Source organism: Semicossyphus pulcher, unplaced genomic scaffold, assembly GCF_022749685.1.
Source record: "Semicossyphus pulcher isolate SPU_LCO1_2020_fin unplaced genomic scaffold, fSemPul1.0.p SCAF_4, whole genome shotgun sequence".
NCBI lineage: Eukaryota > Metazoa > Chordata > Actinopteri > Labriformes > Labridae > Semicossyphus > Semicossyphus pulcher.
In genome coordinates, this window is record NW_027211715.1 from 12310570 (window position 1) to 12337250 (window position 26681).

The 26681-nt window shown below is 43.2% G+C and overlaps 1 protein-coding gene across 1 annotated transcript in view; it reads right to left on the reverse strand.

Moving 5' to 3' along the window:
• LOC138607114 (neurocan core protein-like) overlaps nt 1-26681 on the reverse strand; it is a 65760-nt gene that overhangs the window by 7051 nt on the left and 32028 nt on the right. Inside the window, exons 10-13 of the mRNA XM_069679672.1 lie at nt 11314-11427; nt 7599-7757; nt 5327-5409; nt 3861-4005 (exon numbers count right to left, since the gene is read on the reverse strand). Of these exons, the coding sequence (XP_069535773.1) occupies nt 3861-4005; nt 5327-5409; nt 7599-7757; nt 11314-11427 (501 nt within the window). The remainder of the gene's footprint in view (nt 1-3860; nt 4006-5326; nt 5410-7598; nt 7758-11313; nt 11428-26681) is intronic.

Below are 26681 nucleotides of genomic sequence, written 5' to 3' on the forward strand. Positions count from 1 at the left end.
CCTGTCCAAGGCCCCAGATGTAGAAACATCGTCATTCAGCACTGACTGCACAGAGAGAAAATGCAATCTTTCTTTGCAAATAGACAGAGAGAATGTTCATCTTGGCTTTAAATGCGTTTACATCACTGATCATTTCAGAGACAGTTTGCCCTGCAGTTCACAGTTCAAGTGGTTCAGTTTCCCATTGAAGTCCATTAGAAAAGCAAGGTTTAATTTCCACTCAGCAACGAGGTGATAAAACACGCTGCAAAACTCTTCCTCTACTGAGCCATCTTATTTCAGTGTGAAGTAACAGGTCACCATATTCAGCAGACAGCTCCTCCAACAGAACTTTGAATGACCTGTGTTGTTTTGCTTTGGAGCGGATGCTTTTAATGATCTTTTTGACCAGAGTTATTACGTGGTCAAAGCCCATCACTTTTGCACATGTCGCCTGCTTGTGAATGAAACAGTGGTAATGAAGAAATTTAGGGAAATCTGGGTCATCTTTGCAGTGAGCAACAAAGCCTGTGTGGCAGCCAGTCCTCACCGGGGCTCCTTCAGTTGTCACAGACGCCGGCTTTTCCAAGAGTACCATTTTTCTCCATGAAATATCCCTTCACCGCGTCATAGATATCTACCCCCCTTGTTGTTGTCTTCAGGGGCAGTAATATCAGGAGTTCCTCTTTCGTGGAGAAATCATTGAACACCGTTCGTACAAACACCATCAGCTGCGCTGTACTGCTTGTGTCCACTGACTCTTCGCACTAGATGCTAAACCACCTGCATGTAGTCAGATCTTTGTCCAGCTGCTCCATTAAGTTCTAGGACAAGCTTACACTCTTCTGGCGATCATACTTGCCCCCAATTGGACATCGGAAAGAGGGGAGATGACTTTGGGTCCATTTTAGGTGTTTGCAATCACCATCATTGCTCCTTTCAGTACATTGCCATCTGAAAAAGGTTTCTTGTTATTTGTCATAAATGTGCAGCTCTAAACAAAGCTTCCGTTGCGGCTTGGGACTTTTTCAACAGCTTAGTGAAAAAAGATTGCTGTTTGCTCAAAGCTGCCTTTAACTTGCGGGCTTTTTCTAGTTGTAATGCGCTAGCCGGAGGGTAGCTAGCATTGAAGCTCCTGTGGCATGTACTGAAGTGTCTCTCTATGTTGTGCCGGTTCACCTTCGCCCGACAAACGAGACATACATTCTCTTTCACTGTTGTAAAGAAGAAGTCTTCCTCCCACTGCTCATGAAAGTTATGTTTTTTTCCTCCGCTTTTCTGCCATTGTTTACAGTTCAGTGTAAACGTATGCCGTTAGCTAGCTTAACATATCCTAGCTGGTGGTATTCATATAATAATGCCTGTGCATGTGCTAGAGTAACGCCAAGCTAAACGTCAAGTGTACGTCAATTTGGTTCATTAAACGGCGCTGGTTTGGGCTATTTTTAGACTGTGCCATGCGGGTGACCGATTGACTCCCAGCAGGCGACTAGCCACTTGCGGGCACCGTGTTGGCTACCTCTGTTTTAGACTTTAGACCAGCTTTTTGTTGGTCAATGGCTTGGTCGCTTTCTGCATCCTCAAGATAACAATGCGCCACCAGTTGGCCTGACCACACCTCATTTTAAGACCAACACGCCCATGGGCGCTAACGGTGGCACAAGATCACTGGCTATTTACACAACGTGAGCGCTGGCCGTGAAAATGACCACTGTGTCGGTGGACACTTGAACTGTGTGCTGAAGTGCTTTGCACTGGGTGTACGATAGGGCCTTTAGTCACTCTCCTTCACATTGTATCTCATGATCTCAGAGGATTTCAGACTAAAGATCTGACAGCACGGTGACGTTGTTTCTCCTTTGCCCTTTTTCACAGTGTCAGACACACCGTGCTCCGTAAGTGCCACAGAGGCCGACTCATCATCACATCCAAATTACTGCAAAAAACCACAACTTTTTAAATTGTCCTTATTTAAATATATATTATAAAATATAAAAATCTATATAATATTACTGTAAAAATATATATTTTTATTTCTATTAAATTGCTTTTTGCTCTGTGGTTTGCATTATCTGCATGCCTTTGATTTATTTCACTGCACACCCTACATGTACTATATGATCAATTTGGATTTTTTAATCATTAGGGGATTCCAAGAGGGCTCTTTTTCTGTGTTTTTATTTCATCATTTGGGCATCATTAAGTCTGTCAGATGACAGGACAGGTAGCCAGCATGTAAAAGTGCTTCATAGTGATGGACATGATCTCTCAGGTGAGATAAGTGAGCGTTAGAACAGGCATGGTTTTAGGACAGACCAGAACATTCCATGGTTGCTATGTTTCCATGGTTGCTATGTTTTGTTACCAGGAGCATCATTTTGAAATGATCTTCATTAAATACAAACAAACCTTCAAACTGACAGAAACACACACACACACACACACACACACATTTCAAGCTGCCTTAAGTCAACGATTTGTTGGAAACAGGAAACATCAAACGACGACTTTCTTCATCTGGACCTTCACTTACGACCAACAACCACTGACCAAAGGACTTTTCACAGCAAATGTAAGATTTGTGCTCTTTCTCAACTCATGTTGTTTCATGCCCAATTGAACCCCCACTTTTAGATGTGCCAATATTAGCAAGACTTCTGAGTTTAAGTGTAATAATTATTGAAAATGCTGTCTGACTTGTTTGAATTGGTTTGTTAAACTTTTGGAAATCTGCTTTAACTGTTGAACAACTGTTGAACATGTTTTCATAGATTATTTATATATATATTTTTCACCACTTTGTGATTTAGGCCAAAAGTGAACTAGCAGAGACAATAGTATGTGTTTTATTTTGTTAAAATTTGGTTCATATTACATTTATTCGTCTTTTACGCAAATTTTGTTTCGTAAATTAATCAGTTTTATATTATCGGGCCTCCAGCAACAGAGAGCTGAGAAAAAGTTTTTCTAGAAAAGGTGTCGCCTGTTACAAGGTGCAGATTTGTCTGTTTTCATGAATTAATTAAGAGTCAAAAATAGTGTTTTGGTGATGTATAGGTTTGTCCAACAGGAAGTATTTATTTATGACTAGCTGAGGTTTCGCTCTGTGAAAGGTATCTGTGCTATGCTAGCTGTAGGCTTACACATGAGACTCCGAGCATGTGTGTGTTTATGAGGACTCGAACACTGCAGTCTGCCAGCCTGTGACTCAGTCTCAGAGAGGCTGTCTGCACCACACTTGGCCATCTGATGAGGCTGGCGGCTACATAAGTAACAACCTTCGAGAAAGGAGAAACATCACCTCCATCAGGCTGATTAACAGAGCGGTGGAGGAAGTCTGCCCTTCCACAACATCTAAGTGCATTTGTGAGAAACCGAACTGTGTGACCAGTTAAGTGAAGAGAGTGAGTATGGCTTCCTCATTCTGTCCGTTACCACAGCTGTGAGGAAGGGGCAGGAAGGAGGAGGCCAGTTTCTGTCTCTCACAAACCCTCACCTCAGGATGTGGGAAAAAAGGTACTGTACCAACTCTGTATCAAGGTCCTGAACCTGCAGTCTTTGTCAAGGATGAAGGAGTGGAGAGGGACTGAGTTTTTTCCCAGAAAGGCAGCTGCGGTCCCTGTACAAGGTCCCTGTTGAAAAGCGGACAGCAGACCTCCAGTGGAGGGTTGTATATAACAGCTATGAACAGATACAGAGCGCACACTGATCCAGGGGTGGGTGAGGACTGTATTTTTTGTTGGTGGTGTTGGAGAGAGGTTTTGTTGCATTCTAGGAATTGAAATAAAGATGGGACAGTGATCTAGTTTCTCCTGGCAATTATTAAAAAAGGGACTTTTAAAACTCTTAACTCTCTCCTCCCTCCTCCTGGTTGTTCTCACCTGTTCCCTTCTTGCAGACGTAGGGCAGGTTGTAGTTGCAAGGCACATCGTTCCATTTGCCGTTCTCATGAGCGATCATAACCACGCAGTCTTCTCCTCCAGCAAAGAAGTTGTCTGGCTGGTTCTCGCGCCAGTTCTCATATTGCTGCACACACAAACATAAAAAAGACACAAAATTCGAGTAATCAATACCACTCTTTTTTAAACTTTTAGGGCCCATGTCCGCTAGCGCTGTTTTTTGCACTGCAGCGCCCACAATCTAAATTTCAGAGCGCTCCTCATTGGCGCTTACAGTTGTTAGGTTACGAAAGTTGTCTAGCAGCACTTTGGCTTTCCTTGGTAGTGATCATTAAGTCTCTTCTAAATTGCTCTGGATGCTTAATATTTACTTATATTCAAGGAAATTCTACAAAGAAAACCCTAAAAAAAACAAAGGATTAGCCTATCCGCCATTGTTGTTAAGAAAGTTTATATAAGTAGTCCCACCCCTTTTGATGTTCAATGGTCGAAGAGGGAGAAACGTCATTGAAGAGCGCTACAGTGATTACTATTTTCAACTGAGAGTGCTGTGAGCGCAGCGACAAAAAACACCTGATGCTGAGGGCCTTTTTTCGCTGAGGACTCTGAGCTCTGAACAGCATTGGTTTTGTATAGGTTCTGTATAGGCGCTGCCAGTGCAAAAAAAACACTGTTATGGTAAATGGACTGTACTTATATAGCGCTTTTCTACTCTTTGCGACCACTCAAAGCTGCTTTTACACTACATATCACATTCACCCATTCACACACACACATGTGGCTGCTACCTAAAGTGCCCAACTGTCAATCAATTATCACATTCATACCCGTTGGCTATGCCGACCGGGAGCAATTTGGGGTTTAGTGTCTTGCCCAAGGACACTTTGAAATGTAGCCTGAGGGAGCTGGGGATCGAACCTCCAACCTTCCAATTGAAAGACGACCGACTCTATCACTGAGCCACAACCGCCCCGTGGACACAGGCCCTAATGTTTCATTATATCCTGGACTTTAAAAGCCAATTGCTGTTCAAACGTCTACTTTTTACAAGAATCAATTCTGCACAGAAAACCATTTTTTTCTTCCCTATTTTTGTTTGTTTTGATGTTGTGTTGTGTTTGTCTTTTCTGTTGTGTATTATTATGTCAAATAAGAACACAACTCTTAATGGCAGTGATGCATGATGTAGAAATGCTGTCATTATCAGATGATGAAGCTTTACCACAAAAAACTAGTGATGTAAATCTGAAGGTAGAGGAAACAGTTAAAATATTTACTTTGAAATACAAAGAAAAACAAGTTCAAGTCTAAATATCTCTTTTTTCTACAGTTCAGGATGTTTCCAGCTGTGATAAAGAGCACCTATAAACTGACACAGTTTCTCTGGAGCTGTAAACTCTGGGACGGACAGATGACTGAGAGACAAAACACACACAGCTGTTCCTCACCAGGTCCATCTTGTCGGTCCACTGAAAGTCGTCCTCCACTGTGCGATCATTTAACCCGATCCAGGTGTTGTCATGGCTCAGACCTGAGGAAGATCATCCGCAAATGGCAAGAAACAGCACTTCAGAGTCAATCTGAGCCTAAACGCCCACATCTTTTAGATTCCACAGCCCAGTATGTACCACAGGCTGTCTGTTAATAACTGATGACATCATCATGGACAGAGTCACAGAAAACACTGCATGTGTTTACAGTTCAGTAACACTTCCCAGCACTGGTAAACTGACCATTACTGTACGTGTAAAATCAGTACAGTGCTCATTAATGTAACATGTTGTTCTTTGAGCCACAGGCTCCACACATGAGGCCTGACTCAGGAGCTGAACAGCAGCAGGAACAGCTCTGACATCTTCCCTCTCTGGCCTCAGCTGAGAGATGAACAATAATGTAGTTTGACTGTTTTTATGCAGTGATGAGATTTCTGTTTGTGTGAAAGGAAACATCAGTAATGGTGTTTGGGTTGAACTCATATATGTGTGTGTGGGCATCTGAGTGCATGTCTGTACAGGCATGTGTGTATCTACATGCATTCGTGATGGAATTTGAATCATCTGATGAACTTCATCAGCAGGCACATTAATCTCCCTAACAGCTCTGATCTCCTTATTGCAGGGGTGGAGACGTCCATTATTGATGCAATTACACAAATTTTTTTAAGGGTGCTCGTGAAGAAGAAAGATGATGCTGGATTAAATTTGCTGTGCTGACATCTCTCAGAGACAGAAGGTGGATTTAATATAACAGTGGCTCTCTGCTGGTGATCTGGCCTTATTACAACACACTGCCAGGGGGTGAAAAGCTAAGAACGAGGAGGTGAATGTTTATGAGGCACCAAAGAAACACTGTGTGGATATTAGCATGGTAATGCTGCCTGGCACAGAATAACTGCTCTCTGTGGCCAAATATGTAAGTCCATGAAAGACTCAAAAACCCTGCAGTAAAGATTAAGAGAAATTGTGTTTCTTACTGCTCTCCTGAGCTAAAATTATCCAGGACAGCATGTAAAAAATACCAGATAGGAGGAATTAGTTCTAAAATCAGATGTTTATAATGCAAGTGTGCCCAAAATCGACCCATGGCGTGTGACAATTTTACTTCTTTCTCACACAAATCTACAACAAACTAAATCAAATCAAGTATCAAGCTTTTGTCTTTATACTTGGCCAATCCAGTTTCTACTTATGCACACTTGCATTCCCCTTACTCGACACTAAAGCAGTTACCTCACCCACAGTGGGGATTTTTCACTGTTTTCACGACAAATCACATCTTAGAATGTGTATTGAGTGAGTGTATAAACGTTCTAGCTAGAGCACCAAAAAAAAAAAAACCTTCACGGGCTGTTCAGAGCAGAAGCAGACAGGCATTTATCATTGAGTTATGGAATACACTAAAGCAGGGATTCCCAAACTGTGGTGCATTCAACCCTTGGGGTGGGCAAACTACCTCTAGTGGCAAGCTAGACTGACAACACTGACATACACACTCGGATGGTATTTTTGTTGTCATAATGTTAGCGAGCATGCTAAGGTTAGCCAAATAGCTCTAACATAACTACACTGCATGGATCTGGCATTGTCCCAAATTACTCAATTACCAGCCAGATCAGCCCCAGGACGTTAGCTTGCCTAGCAAGCTAATGGTAGCTTGTTGCCAGCTTAAGGCTAGCTGGCTAACCTTAGCCTAGGCAGATAATGCAACAATATTGGCTAACAGAAAACAATTGGTAGTTATACACATTTGCTTTGTTCTGCTACATAATTTACTGTTGGCCAAAATCAATACTGTTAATTGAAGTTATTTGTCAAACTAGATAACTGACATACACACTCAGATAGTATTTTGTGTAGTCATAATGTTAGCGAGCTTGCTATGGTTAACCAACTAGCTCTAACATAAATACACTGCATGACTCTGCCATTGTGCTTCGTAACCAAATGGCAAATTACGCCAGCGACCCAGCAAATCATCACAACCATTAGCCAGGCAGGGCAGGGCAGCTGGAGAGAGCTGGGATGAAGCACTTGTGGGGTGAGAGGAAAAATGCTGCTGATAAATACACATGAACCTCACCTGATGTTGCTATTTAGAAAATCTTTGTCAGAGGTGAAAGTAAAAAGTGTAAAACATCAGCCTAACTCAACTGTTCCGATTGTGTATTATGTTTAGATAAAACACTTAGAAACATTTACAACATGATCAACATCCACTCACCTCTGATGAAGCTCTGCTCGGCCAGGCTGTGGATGCTGGCCAGGTGGCCGCTGTGCTCCCTGCAGTCCTTCTCAGCGTCCTCCCAGGTGTGTCTCCGGCTGAAGTACCTGTAGCAGTGGCCGTGGAACTTCCTCCATGTGTGATCGCAGCCCTCAGTGTCTGCAGGTGTACAGGGGGATCAGGGAAAAAGAAAAAAAGAAATGTGGGTTTCTTTAATCCACAGCTGACACATGCAATTGAATAAAAGCACAGAACAGGAGGAGGATCGTTTAGAGGTCAGATAGTAACATTAATTTGTATTATTTCTTATCGTATTGTTTGTATTGTTTTGTTTCTTATTGTTCATTAAGTCTTTTGTGGCCCTCCTCTCTGTCTCCATCCCTTCATCTCTCTGTGTCTTCTCTTTGATTTGACTGAGAGACAGAAGAGGTAGTGACACAGCTTAGTCCAGTAAAAGAGCGTTTTAATCTTTTCCAGTGACAACAGTTCTTAGAAATAGCTTCCAGTGCACAGTGCTGACTTAGTAATGAAGCCCTGTCACAGTCCTGTCAACAGTCTGCTCTCCCGCCCTCCATCCCTCCCTCCCTTCATCCCTTGCTCCTTTTCTTCCCTCATCTCTCTCATCTGTCGTCCCTCATCTGACTGGGGGTTAGCTTTGTGACTGTGAGCTGTACATTTCAAATATAATGTGTGTGTGTGTGTGTGTGACTTTTGGTTTCATTTCTGCATTGTCTATGTGTGCAATAGATATGTGTGTATTTGGAAATGTTGACATGTTTGTGTAATTGATGTGGTTCGGGCTCAATCTGTCAGCTAATCCACCCCCAGTGTCCCCTCATCTTTGCCCCCTCTTTTACCCCGTCCCTCCCTTCCGACAGTGTCGGGATCAGGGAAACAAATCTGAAGCGACACCAGTAAATTGGGTGGTGCAAATTGGGCCATATGGGGCCCTGCTCAGTATGCAGAGACACAGTTTTGGCTGTGGAAAGAAGAGGAGGAGAGGAGTCTGTTATACAATCTCTTCTATACTGTAACATGAAATAAGAGCCTTGAAACTTTCTCACTGCATTGAGAGTGTAAGTGCTTCTCATACTCTTCAGCTCTCCTTCATTCACTTTGTTGTTGAGGTTCGGTGCAGTGAAGTGTAATGACATCATTGCACTAAATACAATGAATGCACTGGGTCAAAGCAGAGTGACTCCTGGAGGGACGTACTGCAGGTTTCTCTTAAAGGTCGCGTCAAACATGAAAAGGTATGTTTTTATATATTTTTTTATACCTTGTGCTCATTTTTACTACTGAACAGACCAGACATTTATGGAACGGTTTGTCTTAGTTGTGTATGTGGATGAGGCACATAGAAATGCAGACTTGGTTGGATTTATACCCATTAAGGTAAAATAGTCACAGAAACAAAGAGATGTAGAGAGAGAAAAAGCAGAGATCAAAAATAAACAGACATGTTTTCTCCTCCTCAGATCTTCAATCAAGTCTCTGCTGATTTCTTCTCCCACTCACTGACAAAGGCTCAAAGTCTGACATCAAATCAACCTCTTCAAATATTTAGACATTATTCAAGTTGTCTTCTTCTCCTCATTTTCCCTCTGTCAAGCAGAGAGAGAGAGAGGTAGACGGTATGTTTCAGCAATTAATATTCCCACAGACTTTAGTGAGCAGCAGTTGGGAAATAAAATAAAAGGCCAAACACTTGCAAATGACTGATTGGGTCGTTTATCCACATCACCAAGTGATATTTCTACTGCTCTGCTCCTGCCATCTTCCCTCCTCCCTGTGTGACTCTTTGAAGACTGACAGCTCAGTGTGCCATTTGTAAGAGGGCAGAGGACAGCTGTCCAGAGAGAGACAGAGAGAGAGAGAGTGACAGAGATGCAGATGAGGGTGAATCTGCTGCTATAAAAGGTGAGAATGTGAGGAGACTGTAAGAATTGTTAATGGTTATTATGAGTGCAGTGTTGATTAATGGAACATCCTAATAGTGTGATTGTCACAGTCAGGTGTAATGGATGTTACAGAGCTACATGAATGACTGATGTCAGTCAGAAGGCTCATTCTGAATAATCAGCACACAGATGTGTCTCTGCAGGTTGATGCTGATGGAGGAGGTCAAAATGAGGGCAGCACAGGCTTTACAGTAAACAGGCAAAAAGCTGCTCCAGTTTATTTTAATGGACACAGTTTGTTATTAGTGTAAGGTGAGGACAGCAAACACAATCAACATTGTCTGTGTTGTTGCCAGCATTATTCTGGGGGTCTGGTAACGGTCTATCAATGTAAAGCACTCACATAAAGGAAAACACTATTTTAATGCATGAGATCAATTAGTGTTTTAGTTTGAGCGAGGCTTCAGGGATCTTTTTCTCTCTGATGATCTGGGCTGATTTGGGAGAAATGTGTAACTCTGTAGTTGTGTTATGTACATGTTCACGCTCTTAGCTTCCAGCTCGTCATCTGGCTGGTTAGCTTTAGACGAGGACAGAACTTCTTTTGAGGGCTGCATGGGGTGAGTCACAGGGACCAAGGTTACGTCAGCTGCAAATATTCAGCAAATACCTCTGGAGACTGGCTGTTACTTCAAACTGAAACGATACTAGTTCAATACCCGATACCTAATAGAACAGAAACAGGATGTCCACAAGGGTTGGTCACATTTTACTTCTATTCTATGTACCTCTATGTGGACTTGATTTGACTTAATTTTAGTTGTTAATGTAAGGGTTGGCTATAAAGGTAAGATAGGAACGTGAGACATCACATGTAACAACAAATGCATATTTATGGCCATGTAAAGGTATGTTAGCTTGAAGATCCCCGACCTTAAAACTCTGACATCCACACAGTCTCTGCAAAACAGCAGATGCAGACACTCAGAGATACACACACAAACACACTCAGAGTGTGACAAAACATCCCACAGAGCACCAGAGATGAGAGGCACAGAAAGATGAGAAGTGCAGGAAGTGACAGCAGAGAGTGAGAGAGAGGGAGACACATGAAACAGAGGTGTGTTCTGTAGTGGAAGTTGCAAATCCTCTCTTACATTATGTGTTTTTCTCTCTATAAAGACGAAAGGAAACAAGACATGGAGCGAGTGATGGATTTAAGACAGACTGGAGGAAAGAGGCTGACGAGAAGAAAGCAGCTGATGCTTCCTCCGTCACTTTTCCCTTCAGTTGCAGAGCTGTTGTAATAATAGGGGAAGTATTCAGTTGTCTTGCACAGCTACACCTACAGTGCTGACTATTACGATAAAATAAATGCTGCAGAAAACTTTAATAATAAAAAAATATACATTTATTAAACTACAGATAAAATCAGTCTGGATGTACCCAGCATGCAAGGCTCAGCTCATAACGCATACACCTGAACACACGCTCAAGAACACACAGTAAATGAGGCACACAGAGCTGGACAGTTTTTGACAGAGAGAGAGCGATTGGATGACATTTAAATGGATGGAAGCCTCAGTGGAACAAATGAGTTCATTTACAGCATGAGATCATGTTTAAATGGCAGAACAACGCCTGTTGTCAATTGTACTTTTCACAGCTGTAACATTTGTTTCTGTGAACGCAGAGCTGCAAGAGATAAAAGCAATAAGAAAACAGAGACTTCAGATTTACACAATCCGACCCGCTGCTCCCAAAGGCAGCGACTCTGCAGGAAAGGAAGTACATATATATGTGTGCTGTGTTACCTTTCTCACAGGTAGCTCCTCCGTAGCTGGGCAGACAAAGACAGACAAAGGAGTTGATCTCATCGATGCAGGTTCCTCCATTCTGGCACGGATTTGACTGGCAGTCGTCAATGTCTGGAGAGAGAGGGAGAAGGGGCGAGTCTGATTAGATACAAACACACACACTTACACACAAGAGCAGCACTTTTCAAACAGCTGCTTTTTAAACTAGCTGCCACAGCTTGTTACTGAACAAACCCCTGAGAGATCAAACTTTTGGAGAGATTAGAGGTGTTTCTGAGGAAGTTAGAATTAAAGCAAAATGATTGAACTTCCTCAGTGAGCGGTTTGGGATGCACTGAAGCTCATGATGGTAACTGCAATGTGTTTGCAGGACGTGCTGCAGTTCTGCTGTCAAACCTGAGCTGCAGGAGCGAGGGGAGGGGAACAAGGGGAGGTGGAAGGTAGAAAGAGAGAGACATAGAGATGACAGGGAGGAAGAGATTCAGTTAAACAACAACAACACAGCACACACTGATGAATCCGCTGTCTTGCTGGGAGCTACTAATATGAGGTAGAGACCAAACCACTGAAACCAGTCAGAAAATATCTCTCTATTTAGAAAGTCTGTGAAAAATCCCCTCCTCCTTCTCTGACTCTCCTTTACCTGCCTCTTCACTTCCTGAATGGGCGGAGCTTCAAAGCTAATAAAGGAAGCCAGCTCACCTGTGACAAACTCTTTGGGAACAATGGAACTGGCTGGCTGCATGTGGATGCCCCCTCACCTCAAGTTTGAACTGTGTATTTGATATAAAACCAGTTTAACAGTAAATATTTGGACTGGAACTCCATGCCTTTGCTCATCTGTTCTGACCGACAATCCACTGAGTTGGTACCACCCTTTAACCAGTCTGTCCTAGGAAAACCAGTGTTCATCAAAAGCAAATATTTTTCATGGTCCTTCGAGCCGGATCTAGACCAATTTAATGGACAGAGCATCATTAAATAAAAGGCCAACACGCTCTCACAAACCACCTGGATATCTGGCAGATTACCAAACCTCATTCCCAAGCTTGCCTCCAGAAGCTAGCCATGCTAACCCTAAACCCTCAGAGCCTCCTGATAAAGCTAACATGGCTACAGCTTCAGCTGGGAAAGGTTTAGCTTCAACTGGACAACTTGCCCCACCTCTCAAACATTCCACAACTGCAAAAGAAGGGAATTTAAAGGGAGAGACTGCCAGCATGGACATGGAACTCATGAAAGGAGAAATTGAACAGCTTAAAGGACTCATCTTGGATTTGCGCAGAAGTGTGCAGGCCCTTGGAGAAAAGGTTGACAAAAGGTCATCTTCTGCTTCACTCATGTCTTCTCGCTCGTCGATATCATTAAACCCTGACTGCGCTGATCAATCCCCTGGACCATGTGGATATCACAACCCCCCACCTATTGTCAAAGAACTACATGACAAGTTATGTGAGCATAACATCCCTGTCAGTAACCCTACCTTCAATCTTCCTTCGCCACCTGCACACAGCCACATATGCTCACTTCCAGGATCCTCTGGCTGTCTTAAAGCTACACCACAGTCTGTAAGGCCAAAGTCATCCCAGGCAACACAAACCAGCGAGCATTCCTTTGATCAACAATCACACCTTGAAACCTGTGTGCATTCTGGTATGCAGCAACAATATTCAGGAGCCTCCACAGAAACTTCTCATGTTGACCAACCTTTGAATTTATCATGTAGGCAGCATGAGCATTCTAATCACCATCAGTTTGCTTTAAAAGAAAATAGTCAACTTTCTCTACCCTTTCCTGAGCATCAGAACTCCAAACTGGCTGAAACACGCTCTTCTCAACTGTGCGAACCTGTCCAGGGCAAGTCACTTCCAGTTTACCATGTCTCGAGGCCTGCCCAAACACTGCTCCAACCTTCCTTATTTTCTGGTGTACCACATAGTGGAGCAAGGGTATTGTCTACTTTGCAGCATCCTGTGCAAGGGGAATTATTACCTTTACCAACTTCTTCCTCTCAACCTCCTCATTGGGCAGAGCCTCAGCCTGCAGTGATCCCCATATCTTCTGCGGTTGAATTCGGGAACCCTTCCTATGTACAAGCTCCTTTAGTGCATCTTCATGAGCATTCTCAAACTGCTAGGAATTCTTCTGAACCTCCCTATATGCTGCCTCATGCTCCCTTGAACAGTCGTCAGCTGCCTAAAGTTGATGCATATGCTGTCCACACTGTCCTCACAGCTTCAGGCTATTTCAGCTGATCATGATATGCGTCCTTACACTGCTCCTTCTTTCCTAACTGTCCACGGTGCAAATCCAACTTACCAACCTCATTTCATTCCTCAGTGCCCACCACAGCAGTCACTGAGGCCAAACCTATCTTATGTAGCAGCCCCCTCCTTCCCATACTTCACCAGAGAGGATCCAAGACAGTTTGCCCTGCTTAAGATGGCTCTGACAAATCTTCTGCCCCATAATGAAAGTGAGCAGTTCAAATATCATGTCTTATTGGATCACTTGAAGTTGGAAACCGCCTGTCACCTTGCTTTGGCCTATGCTCATCACCCCCTTCCTTACACCAAAGCTATGTCAGCCCTACAGCAGAGGTATGGCCAGCCGCAGCAACTTGTTCTGAAGGAAATTACGGCCATCCTCAATCTTCCGTATGTGCATTTTGGTGATTCCAGAAGCTTCAGTGATTTTGCTATCCGAGTCAGAGCTCTTGTAGGAATGCTGCAGTCCTTGGAAAATGGTGAAGGAGATGCAGAGTTGGCTAGCGCATCTCATGTACAGCAGCTCCTGGGAAAACTTCCCTCTGATCATGTGGCTAACTATGCCAGATTTACCCGTGCTATAAGACCAGGCATTCTTTATAATCTTGTTGACTTCTCTAACTAGTTAGAAGAGGAAGCAGAATGCCAATCTATGGCCACACAAACACGAAACAACAGGAAAGGGAACTGGGAGGAATGTAAGCCTACAAGGTTGAGTTATGGGAAGTCCAGCATTCCAATTGCAACTATTCTTCATGGAGCTAGTCGTGCTAGAAAGGAAATGTATCAACCTGTGACTCAGTCCTCTACACGTCATGGTCAGACCTGTCCATTTTGTTGTGTCCCTGATCACCATTTAAGTGTTTGTCCGGACTTTCGTCAGCTCTCAAAAGATGCAGTCAGGAAGTGGATTCAAGACAAAGGGCGATGCTGGAAATGTGCACGTGAGCACAGAGCCTCAAGCTGTGATCTAAAGAAGCTTTGCCCAAAATGCAAAGGAAAACACCTAGGAGTCCTTCATGAGGTGAACCAGCCACCAAGGGATTTCAGTACCTCTTGCCTGATTCGTTCAAGCTGCAGTACCAGAGTCCTTTTAAAAGTGGTCAGAGTGCAGCTAAGTTACAGAGGGAGAAGCCTTGAAACTTATGCTATTTTGGATGATGGTTCGGAGCGAACTATGCTACTACAAACTGCAGCTGACTCTCTTGGTCTTGAATGGGCGGCCGAGTCTCTCATGCTCAAAACTGTCCGCCAAGGGACTGAGATTCTAGCTGGTACAAAAGTAACATTCAACATTTCCTCAGTTACTAACGCAGATAAGAAGTTCATTATAAGGGACGCTTTCACCGCTGAAAAATTTGCCCTTGCACAGTAGTCTTATACTGTTCAGGTTCTACAAAGATATAAGCATCTGCGAGACTTACCACTTCAGGCCTTTAGGAAAGCTCAACCCTTACTCCTAATTGGATCGGATCACCCTCATCTCGTCTGTCCTATTAAAAGAGTTTGTTTGGGTCCTGGTGGTGGACCGGGAGCTGTCCATACACACCTTGGTTGGGCTTTGCAAGGACCCACCATGCTCCCTGAGGATTATATTGGCACCTCAGTATCTCAAGAACTGAGCTCAGAGATTCAGTCCCTTTTCATTTCCTGCAAAGCCCAAAATGTTGACCTTTATCATGACGTGGAAAAGCTGTGGAAAGTTGATGTCCTACCCTTTCAAAGCGAGAAAGTCACCACACGTTCTAAGCAAGACCAGGAGGCACTCGCATGCCTTGAAAGTAAAACGATGAGAGTGGAGGTTAATGGAGTTGGTCACTATGCAACCCCCCTTCTTCACAAAAGCAATGCCCCAAAACTGCCGGCTCCAAAGGAATCAGTCCTACCAGCACTCAGACGCACTGAACGGAAACTCTCAAAAAACCCGGAGCAAGCAGTCATTTATGATCAGGAGATAAAAAAGTTATTGGAAGCTGGATATGTAAAGAGGCTTAACCCTCAAGAAAAGGACAGAGACAACAAGCTACATCACCCTGGTCCGGAGATTGTTTTTGCCAGCCTCAGGAGGAACTACTGGATCTTGCGTGGGAGACGAGCAGTAAGGAAACATCAACATTCATGCATAGACTGCAAAAAATGGAGGGCAAAACCCTTGGTTCCGCGGATGGCCGACTTACCCCCATCTCGTCTGCGCTTATTCAAACCTTTTTTCTGGTCCACAGGGATGGATTGCTTTGGTTCATTCCTCATTAAAATTGGACGTCGCCAAAAAAAAGAGATGGGGAATTCTATTCAAATGTCTTATTACCCGCTGCATCCACCGCGATCTACTCTCCAATCTGGACACTGACAGTTTCCCGATGTCTTTCCGGCGCTTTGTGGCTTGGCACGGAACCCCCTTTGAGGTCATCTCTGACCACGGAACCAATTTTGTTGGAGGAGAACGAGAGTTGCAGCAAGCCTTCGACCAGTTGAACCCTGCCCTTCAGGAGCAACTATCAAAGTACAAAGTTCGATTCCGAAGAAATCCCCCGCATGCTCCTCACTTTGGGGGAACTTGGGAAAGGGAAGTAAGAGCTATAAAGTCTGCATTGCGAGTGACCTTGGGCAATCAAAGTGTCACAGAGGAGGTTTTGAGAACGGTGCTAATAGAGGTAGAAGAAATTCTAAACTCCAAACCCCTTGGTTATGTATCATCTGACATAACTGATCCTGACCCAGTCACTCCCAATCTTCTCCTCATGGGGCAGCTGGAGGCCGCTCTCCCTCAAGTTGTTTATTCCCATCCTGAACTTCTGGGAACAAGGAAATGGCGTCACAGTCAAGTGCTCGCAGATCAATTTTGGACAAGCTTTGTAAAAAACTACTTACCATCACTTCATGTACGACAAAAATGGAAAGTAGAAAACCCAAATATCAACTTACATGCAGTAGTAATGGTTGTGGACCCCAATCTGCCTCGAGCATCATGGCCAATTGGAAAAGTACAGAAACACCTCCCAAGCTCTGATGGCAGAGTCAGAGTGGCAGAAATACAGATAAAAGGAAAAACCTATGTGCGTCCTGTCAGTCGGCTGGCTTCGATCTCAGAGAGGAAGGATGATCCATAACTTATGCGTGCAATGTAAGGATTTTCCAACAATTCAAATATGATTAACACATATTTGAGGGGCGGCTGTGAAAAATCCCCTCCTCCTTCTCTGACTCTCCTTTACCTGCCTCTTCACTTCCTGAATGGGCGGAGCTTCAAAGCTAATAAAGGAAGCCAGCTCACCTGTGACAAACTCTTTGGGAACAATGGAACTGGCTGGCTGCATGTGGATGCCCCCTCACCTCAAGTTTGAACTGTGTATTTGATATATAACCAGTTTAACAATAAATATTTGGACTGGAACTCCATGCCTTTGCTCATCTGTTCTGACCGACAATCCACTGAGTTGGTACCACCCTTTAACCAGTCTGTCCTAGGAAAACCAGTGTTCATCAAAAGCAAATATTTTTCAAAGTCTAAATGTTTTCCATATTGAACACATGCACACACACACATATTTTGCAGAGGCAGATGAGAGATCTCATTTTGGTGAAAAATGGTAACTGTATTTCTCTGGCTGATCTGGGCCTGGGGACTGATGTAATTTTTTAAAGGGGCAGCAACAGCAACGTCTTGATCATGTTTTAGCTTGAAAAGGAAACCAACTGATTTTATTCAGGAAGCTGTTAACTTGTCACAAGGAGTGCTACTTGTGACAGTGAACACAGTTGCATAAAGTCTCTTGTGGCTCTGAAGGGTGCTTTACAAAAACACCTGTCAAAGTGATGTCATCAGGGCTCTCAGCATGAGTTTGAGATTTTTTTTTACAGGAAGTCTGCATAACCAACTGGAGATGTTGTTGTGTTGCATTATGGGAATTGAAAGAACATGTTTGGAGCTTTATTCACACTAGAGACTAAAAGTCCGGATATCTTAGCCTTCACTGCTGACATTTCACAGTTTCTTTTAATCTCTTGCTATTCTCCCAATTTAAAGAGGTTCCACAAACTAAGTCACTGGATGACCCTTTAATCATGTGAGACCTAGAGCTCTTTGTTAAAGGCTCGACTAGTTTGGAGTTATTTAACCCAATAATAACATCAGTACCATCAGACACAAGGTAAACAACTGCAAGATTATAAATATATGTGACTTTTAGTATCTCTGGTCGAATAACTAGCATCTCGACAAAAGATATAATACAAATGACTACATGAATACAGACCCCTGCATGAACCTCTGAGGGACTCTATGTAATTGAAATCTAAAAAAAAAAATAATCCTCCTTCTACTCTGTGAAATGACAGATGAGCAGATTGCAAAGAAAGAAAACAGTTACTGAGTCCAAAATGAGCATCTGGCCTCATTAAACACTGCAGCATTGAGGTAAGGAGTCGAGAATTATAAGGAGCACTGAGGTCAATAAAGCAGAGCTCTGGACATCAGCTATTAGAGGGGCCGGTGCAGGCACGTACACATTATCTATCATCGGAAGCTGAGTAGTGGTATTCTAGACATTTGGCAGCTGGCGTTTATTGACCCTCATCAAGTGTACAGTATGTGGCAGTGTGTGTGTGTGTGTGTGTGTGTTTGTTTGTGACAAAAACAGAAACAAAACTAAGTGGTAACTGGAAAGTGATGAACTCAGAAGGATGGACAAAGACGATCTGGCAAATGAGGAGAAACAAAGGAGGACATGAATAGGGTTTACTAACGACATAATCAGGGGCAGGTGTGTCACGAGCACAGGTGCTGATAATCAAGGGACCAGGAGACACATGAGAGCAGGGACAGCAGTGACCATAGTTATTAAGCCAGGTTGGAAGAGAGGCAGCTCTGTGACACTGAGAACTCGGCTCAGCTTACCTGACTTACTCATGAATCCTCGTACAGCCCTCAGGTGAGGAACAAACAGTACCTTCAGATTTAGGCCTACTAGGCCTATACCAGGGTGTGTCTGTGTGTGTGACACTGTATTTGTGCATTTATATGTGTGTGTCCATGGCTCTCTGGCTCACTCCCCAGTACAACAGAATCAGGCCCGGGCTCTAGCACGGTCTCCGGGGAATGGAGGAGAGCAGAGCTCCACTTATCTGCTGGCACAGAATCAACCAGGAGAGGCAGCAAAGGGATGTTAAAAGTTTATGTTGTTAACAAACTTTTCTAATGTGTTTCACCATTTAAAAAATACATCGTGTGGAAGGTTTGAATGCAGAATAAATCTGTCAGCTGCTCTTGTTGCCTCTCTGTGTATGTTCAAGGATAGCTGGCCTGTGTGAGGACAGAGGATGGGGAAATGGAGAGAGAGGAATATGAGGGAGGATAGTGAGAGAGCAGACAGACAAACCGAGGGTGGTGTTGGTTGACAGAATATCTGCAGGCGTGTGTCAAAACAAGGTTGTGAATAATTGAAAAGGGACAGAGAAAGAGACAGAGAGCTCTGGGTCAGTCTTTTCCCTTTTGGGATTATTTGTCCGTTCAATATATCAGATTACATTTCTATTACCTGTGTACCTGACCAGAGCTCAGCTCCACATCCTGCCCATCGTCCCCCAAAGACTGTTGTCCTTCTGTCCCCTCTATGACTTTGCCTCCTCTGGAGGGTCTTTGAGATGTATAATTTAAAGTCTCTCACCAGCCACAGTGTTTGTAAATGTTCAGGCTAAATAAAAAGTACACAGCTCTTTCACCGTTCAAACTTCACTCAGTCATTTCAGAGAGCCGAGCACTGGCAGCATTAAAACATGACTTATTGTTTTACTGGTCAAGTAACTTGGCCATAAAAAGTGCTGCATGGTAACAATGACAGAATGTCTCATCATATAGCTTTCTGCTGCCATCCACAAAATAATAGGCAAATCCAATAATAGCCAGGAATAGCTGGCTGTGTTCCTGAGGATTTAAGAAGCTTCTTCTTCTTTCGATCAAAGATTTTCACTTTAAATCACACGTCAGGACTCAGAGTGAGAAGAAGAGAGTCCTGAGAGGTGTGTGGATAAATAAAAAGCCCACACGAGACACAAATGACATCATGAAAGCTCAGCTCAAGAGATTGAAGCTGTTGGATCTTAAAGCACAGATTCCTGTTATTAAGGTGTCAAACGAGCAGCATGAGGCATGATGGGAGATTTATCTGAGCCAAAACATCAAAATCATCCTGTAAGTTACAACAAGGAAGGATCAATACATTCTGACAGACGCCATTGATAATGAAGATGGTCTACAACTGATGTAATAAAGATGCAGTATAACATCACTGTGCTTTGTGGTTACTCATGCACACTTGTTACCACACCCAACCACATCTATCAGTGATGGAGAGAGGGAGGAGAACCACATGAAGCCATGTGTGTCCTCTCTCACATCTGTGCTTGTTGTTGGGATCTTTTTAAATGTCCTCCGTTAAACTCTACTCGTAAATATTCACATCAAATAAAAGAAATCTCAAAGCAAGAAGCATTTGAAATATTTTTCACTTGCCATTTGTGGACTTTGACACAAAAATAGCAGCAATTTCCTCTTTAGAAGTCTTAAGTTTATTCTGAGTGTGATTTTAAGTGATTGTTTCTGTGTTTGTTTTGAAGCCAGAGTGCAGAGGAGCGAGAGAAAAGATGCCAGCTGCCCATTCTGAATGTCAATACTAACACAACCATGTATTAAGTTGAAGATTGCAGCCTTTTTCCTGTCAACATAATGAGTGTTTGAAAAACACCGGGGGCAGTGGAATTCAATTCCACGTCTGACTTTTAAATCTTTTTTCTCAGAGCTTTTTAACATTTGAGTTAAACTTCTGAAGGAGTGAGAGTCCTGTTTCTGCGAAAGTCTCAGACGTAATCGCTTCAGCATATTGTGAATAACTTTGTCAAACAGAGATTCATTAAGTGATTTTTTTTCTATGCAGACTAAAAACCAGAGGAACAGATCAAACATCAGTCTGATCAATTACACAGAGAACCTTTGAACCAGTAAATGCCACCCAGAGACTCCACATCTCACAGGGTGCTATGGAGAGGGACAATATTAATGTGACACAGGGAGACTTTTTTGTCAGCTACATGGAAGAAAATGCAAATTCATGCAAACATACTCCCAATCAGTCTTGAGTCTTGTGACACACAGAAGAACACAGTGTAACAAACAGAGTGTGTGCAGGTCTGCAGCCTCATCAACCAGCAGCAGAGACACGTCTGCTCTCTTTCTACATTCTCCTAATTGCTCACGTTTAATAAAAACACGTGACATCCTGTAAAACGGCGTCTTTGAAATGGAAATGTTTGACACACAAAGGTTTTGTGTTTGTCATCTTTCATGGTGTGAGACTCTGGATGATTGACTTCCTTTAGCTAGCTGAGGGGCTTTGACATTTCTGTGCCCTTCTACAGAGATGGATACCTTTGTATTGAACCGCTGCTCGTCCAGACAGGCCCACTCAATGGGCCGTGTTGTGTTGTGTCAATAACTATGATGCGTGCGTGTGCTGAGTGTGTACAGCAGCATTAATGAGTCTGAGCATCAAATATATTTCTGTGTTTATAAGAATGTATGATCATTACATGCTATCAATATTTTAACATTACTCCTGGATCAGATAAATGTGTGATGTGAAAGGTCTCATTTGTAGAGACTTTAGAAAGAAACTTTCATCTGACTGCAGTTCTTAGCTGTACATGTAGATGTTGGAGCAGGCCAGCAGGGGAGGTGCTCATCTTCAGCTTTTACTTTAAACACCTTCCACATTTTGAGCTCTTAAACTTCTTTGGTTCCATGATGTCAGATTAACAGGCAAAATGATTTAAAAGAGGGAGAATAATCTGTGTCAAGCTCATTTTAACTTCTATTAATATGCAGTGAGTATCGAATGATGATGGGATATTATAACCCTGGATACTTTCTGAGTGAGATAAATCTCCACAGGCTTTTCTAATCTCAGAGATACTTCACACTCATCGCAGGACGTGAGCTGAATTCACTTTTTATTAAAAGGCCAGATCAGGAAAACTATGAGATCATTTCCCCATGTTAGATTCACTGTTTGATTCAACCAGTGGAGTTTTGATTTCAATTTGAATTCAATTTTTCTGGATAAAAAATGACTAAAAAAAGCCAAACTATGTTAAGCCAACAGTACACTTGTGTTAAGCCACAAGTATAAAATATGATATCAAATAATACAGAATGTGATTAGCTGACAAATCAGTAAGGTAGCTGTTGTAGCACACATGATCTTGATTAGCAGATGAAGTTGACTCAGCTGTGAAAGCTCCAGGAAAGCTGCTAAAAGGACCTGAAGATACTTTTGTCCAAACTTTCATGATCATGGTTTAAGAACATCTGACATCTACAATCCATGAAAGCTGGAAAACTGTCTGCTGGTGAAGATCATGTGACATGATTGACAACACTAAAGCTAAAATATTATATTTCTGTCAACTGCAATTAGTATGTTTTATCTAATAATACATTTTGAACATAGTTCTCTGTGCTGCTCTCCTGAGAGCTCAGTGTGACGCTGATCAACCATCAGAGGCTCCAGCGTCTGGAGAAAAGTCCTTCATTCTTCTGTCTGCTAGAAACAGAGAAGATGCTTCATCTCTTTTACTTTGCTAACATGTTGGGATGAACAGGGATGTGTTACCTCACCACTCACCCCAGATGCAATTACATCTTGGAGCCTTCACGATGTACTGAGAGCCGCGCAGGCAAAGATCCAAACAGTTGCAGTTTAGCAGACTTTGTAGTGCTCCGAGGGGGAGGGAGCAAAGTGAGCCACACATCATCACATCCTGACATGAAATATAAAAACAGAGCAAGAGATGCATCTTAATTCATGGGATGCAACATGTGCATGTGTGTGTGCGTTTGTGTGTGTGTACTGTGCCCACAGTATGTTTCACACAGGTCTTACTTTGGTTGACAGCGCTGCAGCAACATTCAGAACAGCCTGGGAAAATGTAATGAGGTAAAGTGTCACAACATCTCACATCGCTCTGCTAGCACTCAGTTCTGACAGCCTGACTCTGATGCTATGTGTGTGTGTGTGTGTGTGTGTGTGTGTGTTCACTTGCTCAATCTTGACTTTCTGTTTATAGACTGCTCAAAAGAATGAAGGGAAAGCTTAATCGTCACAGTATAACACCAAGTAAACAAGTGATTGTGAATCAATTTCACCTGCTGTGGTGCAAATGAAAGAGACAACAGGTGCAATGGAGACGCAAAAGCAAGACAACCCCCAAAAAGGTAATGGTTTTGCATGTGGTGGCCACAGACAGTTGCTCTCTCCGGATACTTCCTGACTGATTCTTCTGTAGTTTTGTGTTCTACTTGTGTCCTTGTCACTACTGGTAGCATGAGGCGGTACCTGCAGCCCAATCAGGCTGCACAGGTAGTCCAGCTCCTCCAGGATGGCACAGCCATACGTGCGGTCGCAAGATGGTTTGCTGTGTCTCCCAGCACAGTCTCAAGAGCATGGAGGAGGTACCAGGAGACCGGTTGTTACACGAGGAGAGCTGGACAGGGCCGTAGAAGGGCATCAACCCAGCAGCAGGACCGATATTTGCTACTTTGTGCGAGGAGGAACAGGAGGAGCACTGCCGGAGCCAAAATGACCTCCAGCAGGCTACTGGCTTGCATGTTTCTGACCAAACTGTCAGAAACAGACTCTATGAGGGTGGCATGAGGGCCCGACGTCCTCTAATGGGACCTGTGCTCACAGCCCAGCACCGTGCAGCTTCATTAGCCTTCGCCAGAGAACACCAGAATTGACAGGTTCACACTGAGCACATGTGCCAGACGTGAAAGAGTCTGGAGATGCTGTGGTGAACGTTATGCTGCCTGTAACATCATCCAGCATGACCGGTTTGGCGGTGGGTCAGTTATGGACTGGGGAGGCATTTCCTTGGAGGGCCGAACCAATCTCCATGTCATAGCCAATGGTACCCTGACTCCTGTTCGGTACCGGGATGAAATCCTCCAAGCAATTGTTAGACCTCATGGTGGTGCAGTGGGCCCTGGGTTCCTCCTGGTGCAGGACAATGCCCGGCCTCATGTGGCCAGAGTGTGTAGGCAGTTCCTGGATGATGAAGGCATTGATGACATTGACTGGCCCTCTCATTCCCCTGACCTAAATCCAATTGAGCACCTATGTGACATTATGTATCGGTGCATCAGAAGCCGCCAAGTACCGCCACAGACTGTCCAGGAGCTCACTGATGCCCTGATCTAGGTCTGGGAGGAGATCCCCCAAGACACCATCCGCCAACTCATCAGGAGCATTCCCAGACGTTGTCGGGAGTGCATGCGAGCTCGCGGGGGTCATACACACTACTGAGTCACATCATGAGTTGGATCAGCCTGTGATTTCAATTTTTTACTTTGATTTTGGGTGTGATTTTGAATCCAACCCTCAATGGGCTGATGATTTTGGTTTCCACTGACCGTTGTTACACCATTTTATTCTCAACAAATTATACAATGTACATGAGTAAAGATTTTAGACTTGAATTATACGTTCATCAAGATCTGATGTTTGTTTTAAGTGTTCCCTTAATTTTTTGGAGCAGTGCATTTAGTGTGCGAGGGGGTTTCAGTGGCCAGGAACAAGAACCAGGGACAGTGAAGCCGAGCCAGCTGCCACAGTGCCTCTGGTATCACAGCCTCACTCTCTATTTCTGTCTCCTCACAGAAGGAGAGAAGGGAGCTGGAGATAGTGGAGGACTTCACAGGAAATGCAGAATGATTCAGAATCATCATTTGTAGACATGCCCTCCTTTTCTCCTCTCTTTTCTTAATGTCTCTACGTTGCTTCTGTCCTCCTTCCTTCACTTCCCTCCATTATTCTCCTTCATTACTCACTTCTGAGTCTCTTCACCTTCTATTTTCTCTCCGTCCCCCTCGGGTCTCAGCAGGCTAATGTCCTTTGAGTCAGGAGGGTTTACAGGTGTCCCTTTAGGGCTCCTGCTGTTGCAGCCGCAGCATCCCTCAGGGCCGTGTGAGGTTTGGCCTGTTCTCTGACACATTAACACACCTCAGTTCAGCTTAAGGGAGCTAAAAGTCTAACTTTTAAAATGGACTCTTTAATGCTGTGACTTTTCCCTCCCTCCTCACAGTCTGTTCGATTCCACCATCTTTCCTCCTCCTTATTTGTTTTCCTTTCTTTACTCCTTTTTCCATCTCCTGGCTTCCTTCTCTGTATTCTTTCATCCTTCCTTTCTCCTCCCTCCTGTAGACTCTTGATTTCTGTAGAGCTTTCTTTCACTCATCCTTCCTTTTTACAGTTCATCCTTCTATCCATGCTAATATCTTTCCTTCCTCACTTCCTTCTCTTGGTACTTACTTGCATCACATTTAAAAATAATAATAACTCTGGTCTTAAAGTGGAGCAGTTCCCCAGAGGGGTGAATGACAGGCTATTCTCTGCCTCCTGTCACTATTTCTGACACACTTAAAGAGGAAATAGTAGAAATAAATGATCTATTTCTATTTCTTCCTCAGTGCCATCAAAATCAGAGACAGTGAAGTTATATAAGGATCTGAGAGGAGGGGGCTCTGGTGATGAATCTTTAAATATCTACCTGAAGAGAAATGCAAACTGCATTACACGATATTCCAAGAATGAAAACAACAATCCTGTGGACTTCATTGAATTATCATCAGTTTGGGTTGAACAGGTAGAATCACTTGTTCTTGTTTCTGCATGAACGTACAGTCATCTGATTTCAAAGGTTTCTCTTTGTTCAGGTTCTTGTTCTGTTTCATGTAAATCAGTGAGTCAAAGAAAAGTACAACACTGTTCTGAATCATCACAGAGGTCCCAGTTCAGGACTTTCAAAGTGATAAAACAATGAAATATTGCACTTAAAAAGAACTCATTCACAGCATTCACACGAAATAACACAGAACGTTCTTTACACATGTTTTGCTGTTGTTACTTGGACACATGATGGAACAAAGCCACCTGTAATGAAATGGCTTTCACCTGTACCTTCCTGCTATGAAAGGTCAAAATGTCTGCAGGAAAAGGCTCTGTTGTTTACACTCATGTAACAGTGATGTTGATGGTTTTTAAAGGTGTCTAATGGAGGTTTGTTTTCTTTTTACACAAACAAAAGTTCTGTTCTGTTTCAGTATCCATGAGGTCTAACAAATCTTAATATTTTTTCATTATATATTTTTACAGCCATGTCTGATTGCTCGCAGTCTTCTTCACTGCTTTGTTGTAGGATGTGAAGCAGGTAAAACGAGGTGTATGATTCCAAAAAAGAAGCCAAAACGAACAAAACTGTGAAGGACCATTTCAGCGAGAACACGTGTGAGCATTGCTGCATGAATGCATGTGCTTTTATGTTTGTGTGCATATGCATGGAGTGTATTGTGATCCATATTTCATCTAGATGATGAAGTTTGTGTGCCAGGGTGCAGATGTTTGTGTGTCTGTATGTGTATGTTGTTGTGTAAAACACACTTCCTGGTCTTTATGGGAAATCAATTTGTCCCGCTTTCTACATGGCCTTTATATGCTTCACTTCCTCCTACAGCTGTCACCCAGTGTATACACAGTCACAACACACATACACACACACACAGAGCTAAACCAAACACTTATCAGGCACACGCATACATATTCATTCAAGGTAACAGCACTTCAGCTGACGAGTAAATTACAAAGGAGAGCAGTAAAGATGAAAAAACTCAAGGTGGCAAGTGTGTGAATGTGTGTGTGTGTGTGTGTGTGTGTGTGTAACAGAGAGAGAGAGGAAGAGATAGCTGAGAGGGGTGAGTCCTGGAAACTTGTCAAGCAGGTCATTAAACTGCGGGTGTGATTATACCAATGATATACTACATGCATGCACACGCGCACACACGGCCGCGCCAAGACGCACGCATATCATAACTGCAATTTTGTGTACTGACCAGTTTTGTTTGTGTTTATGTTTAAGTCTATTTTTGTGTGTATCACTACTTTTATCTGCAAATGTGTGTGTATCACTGCCTGAGTCAGCTGCAGACCGAGCAGCTCCAATCAGGCTCTCCTGGTGGTGTTAGCAGGACTGGTATATATATATTATAGT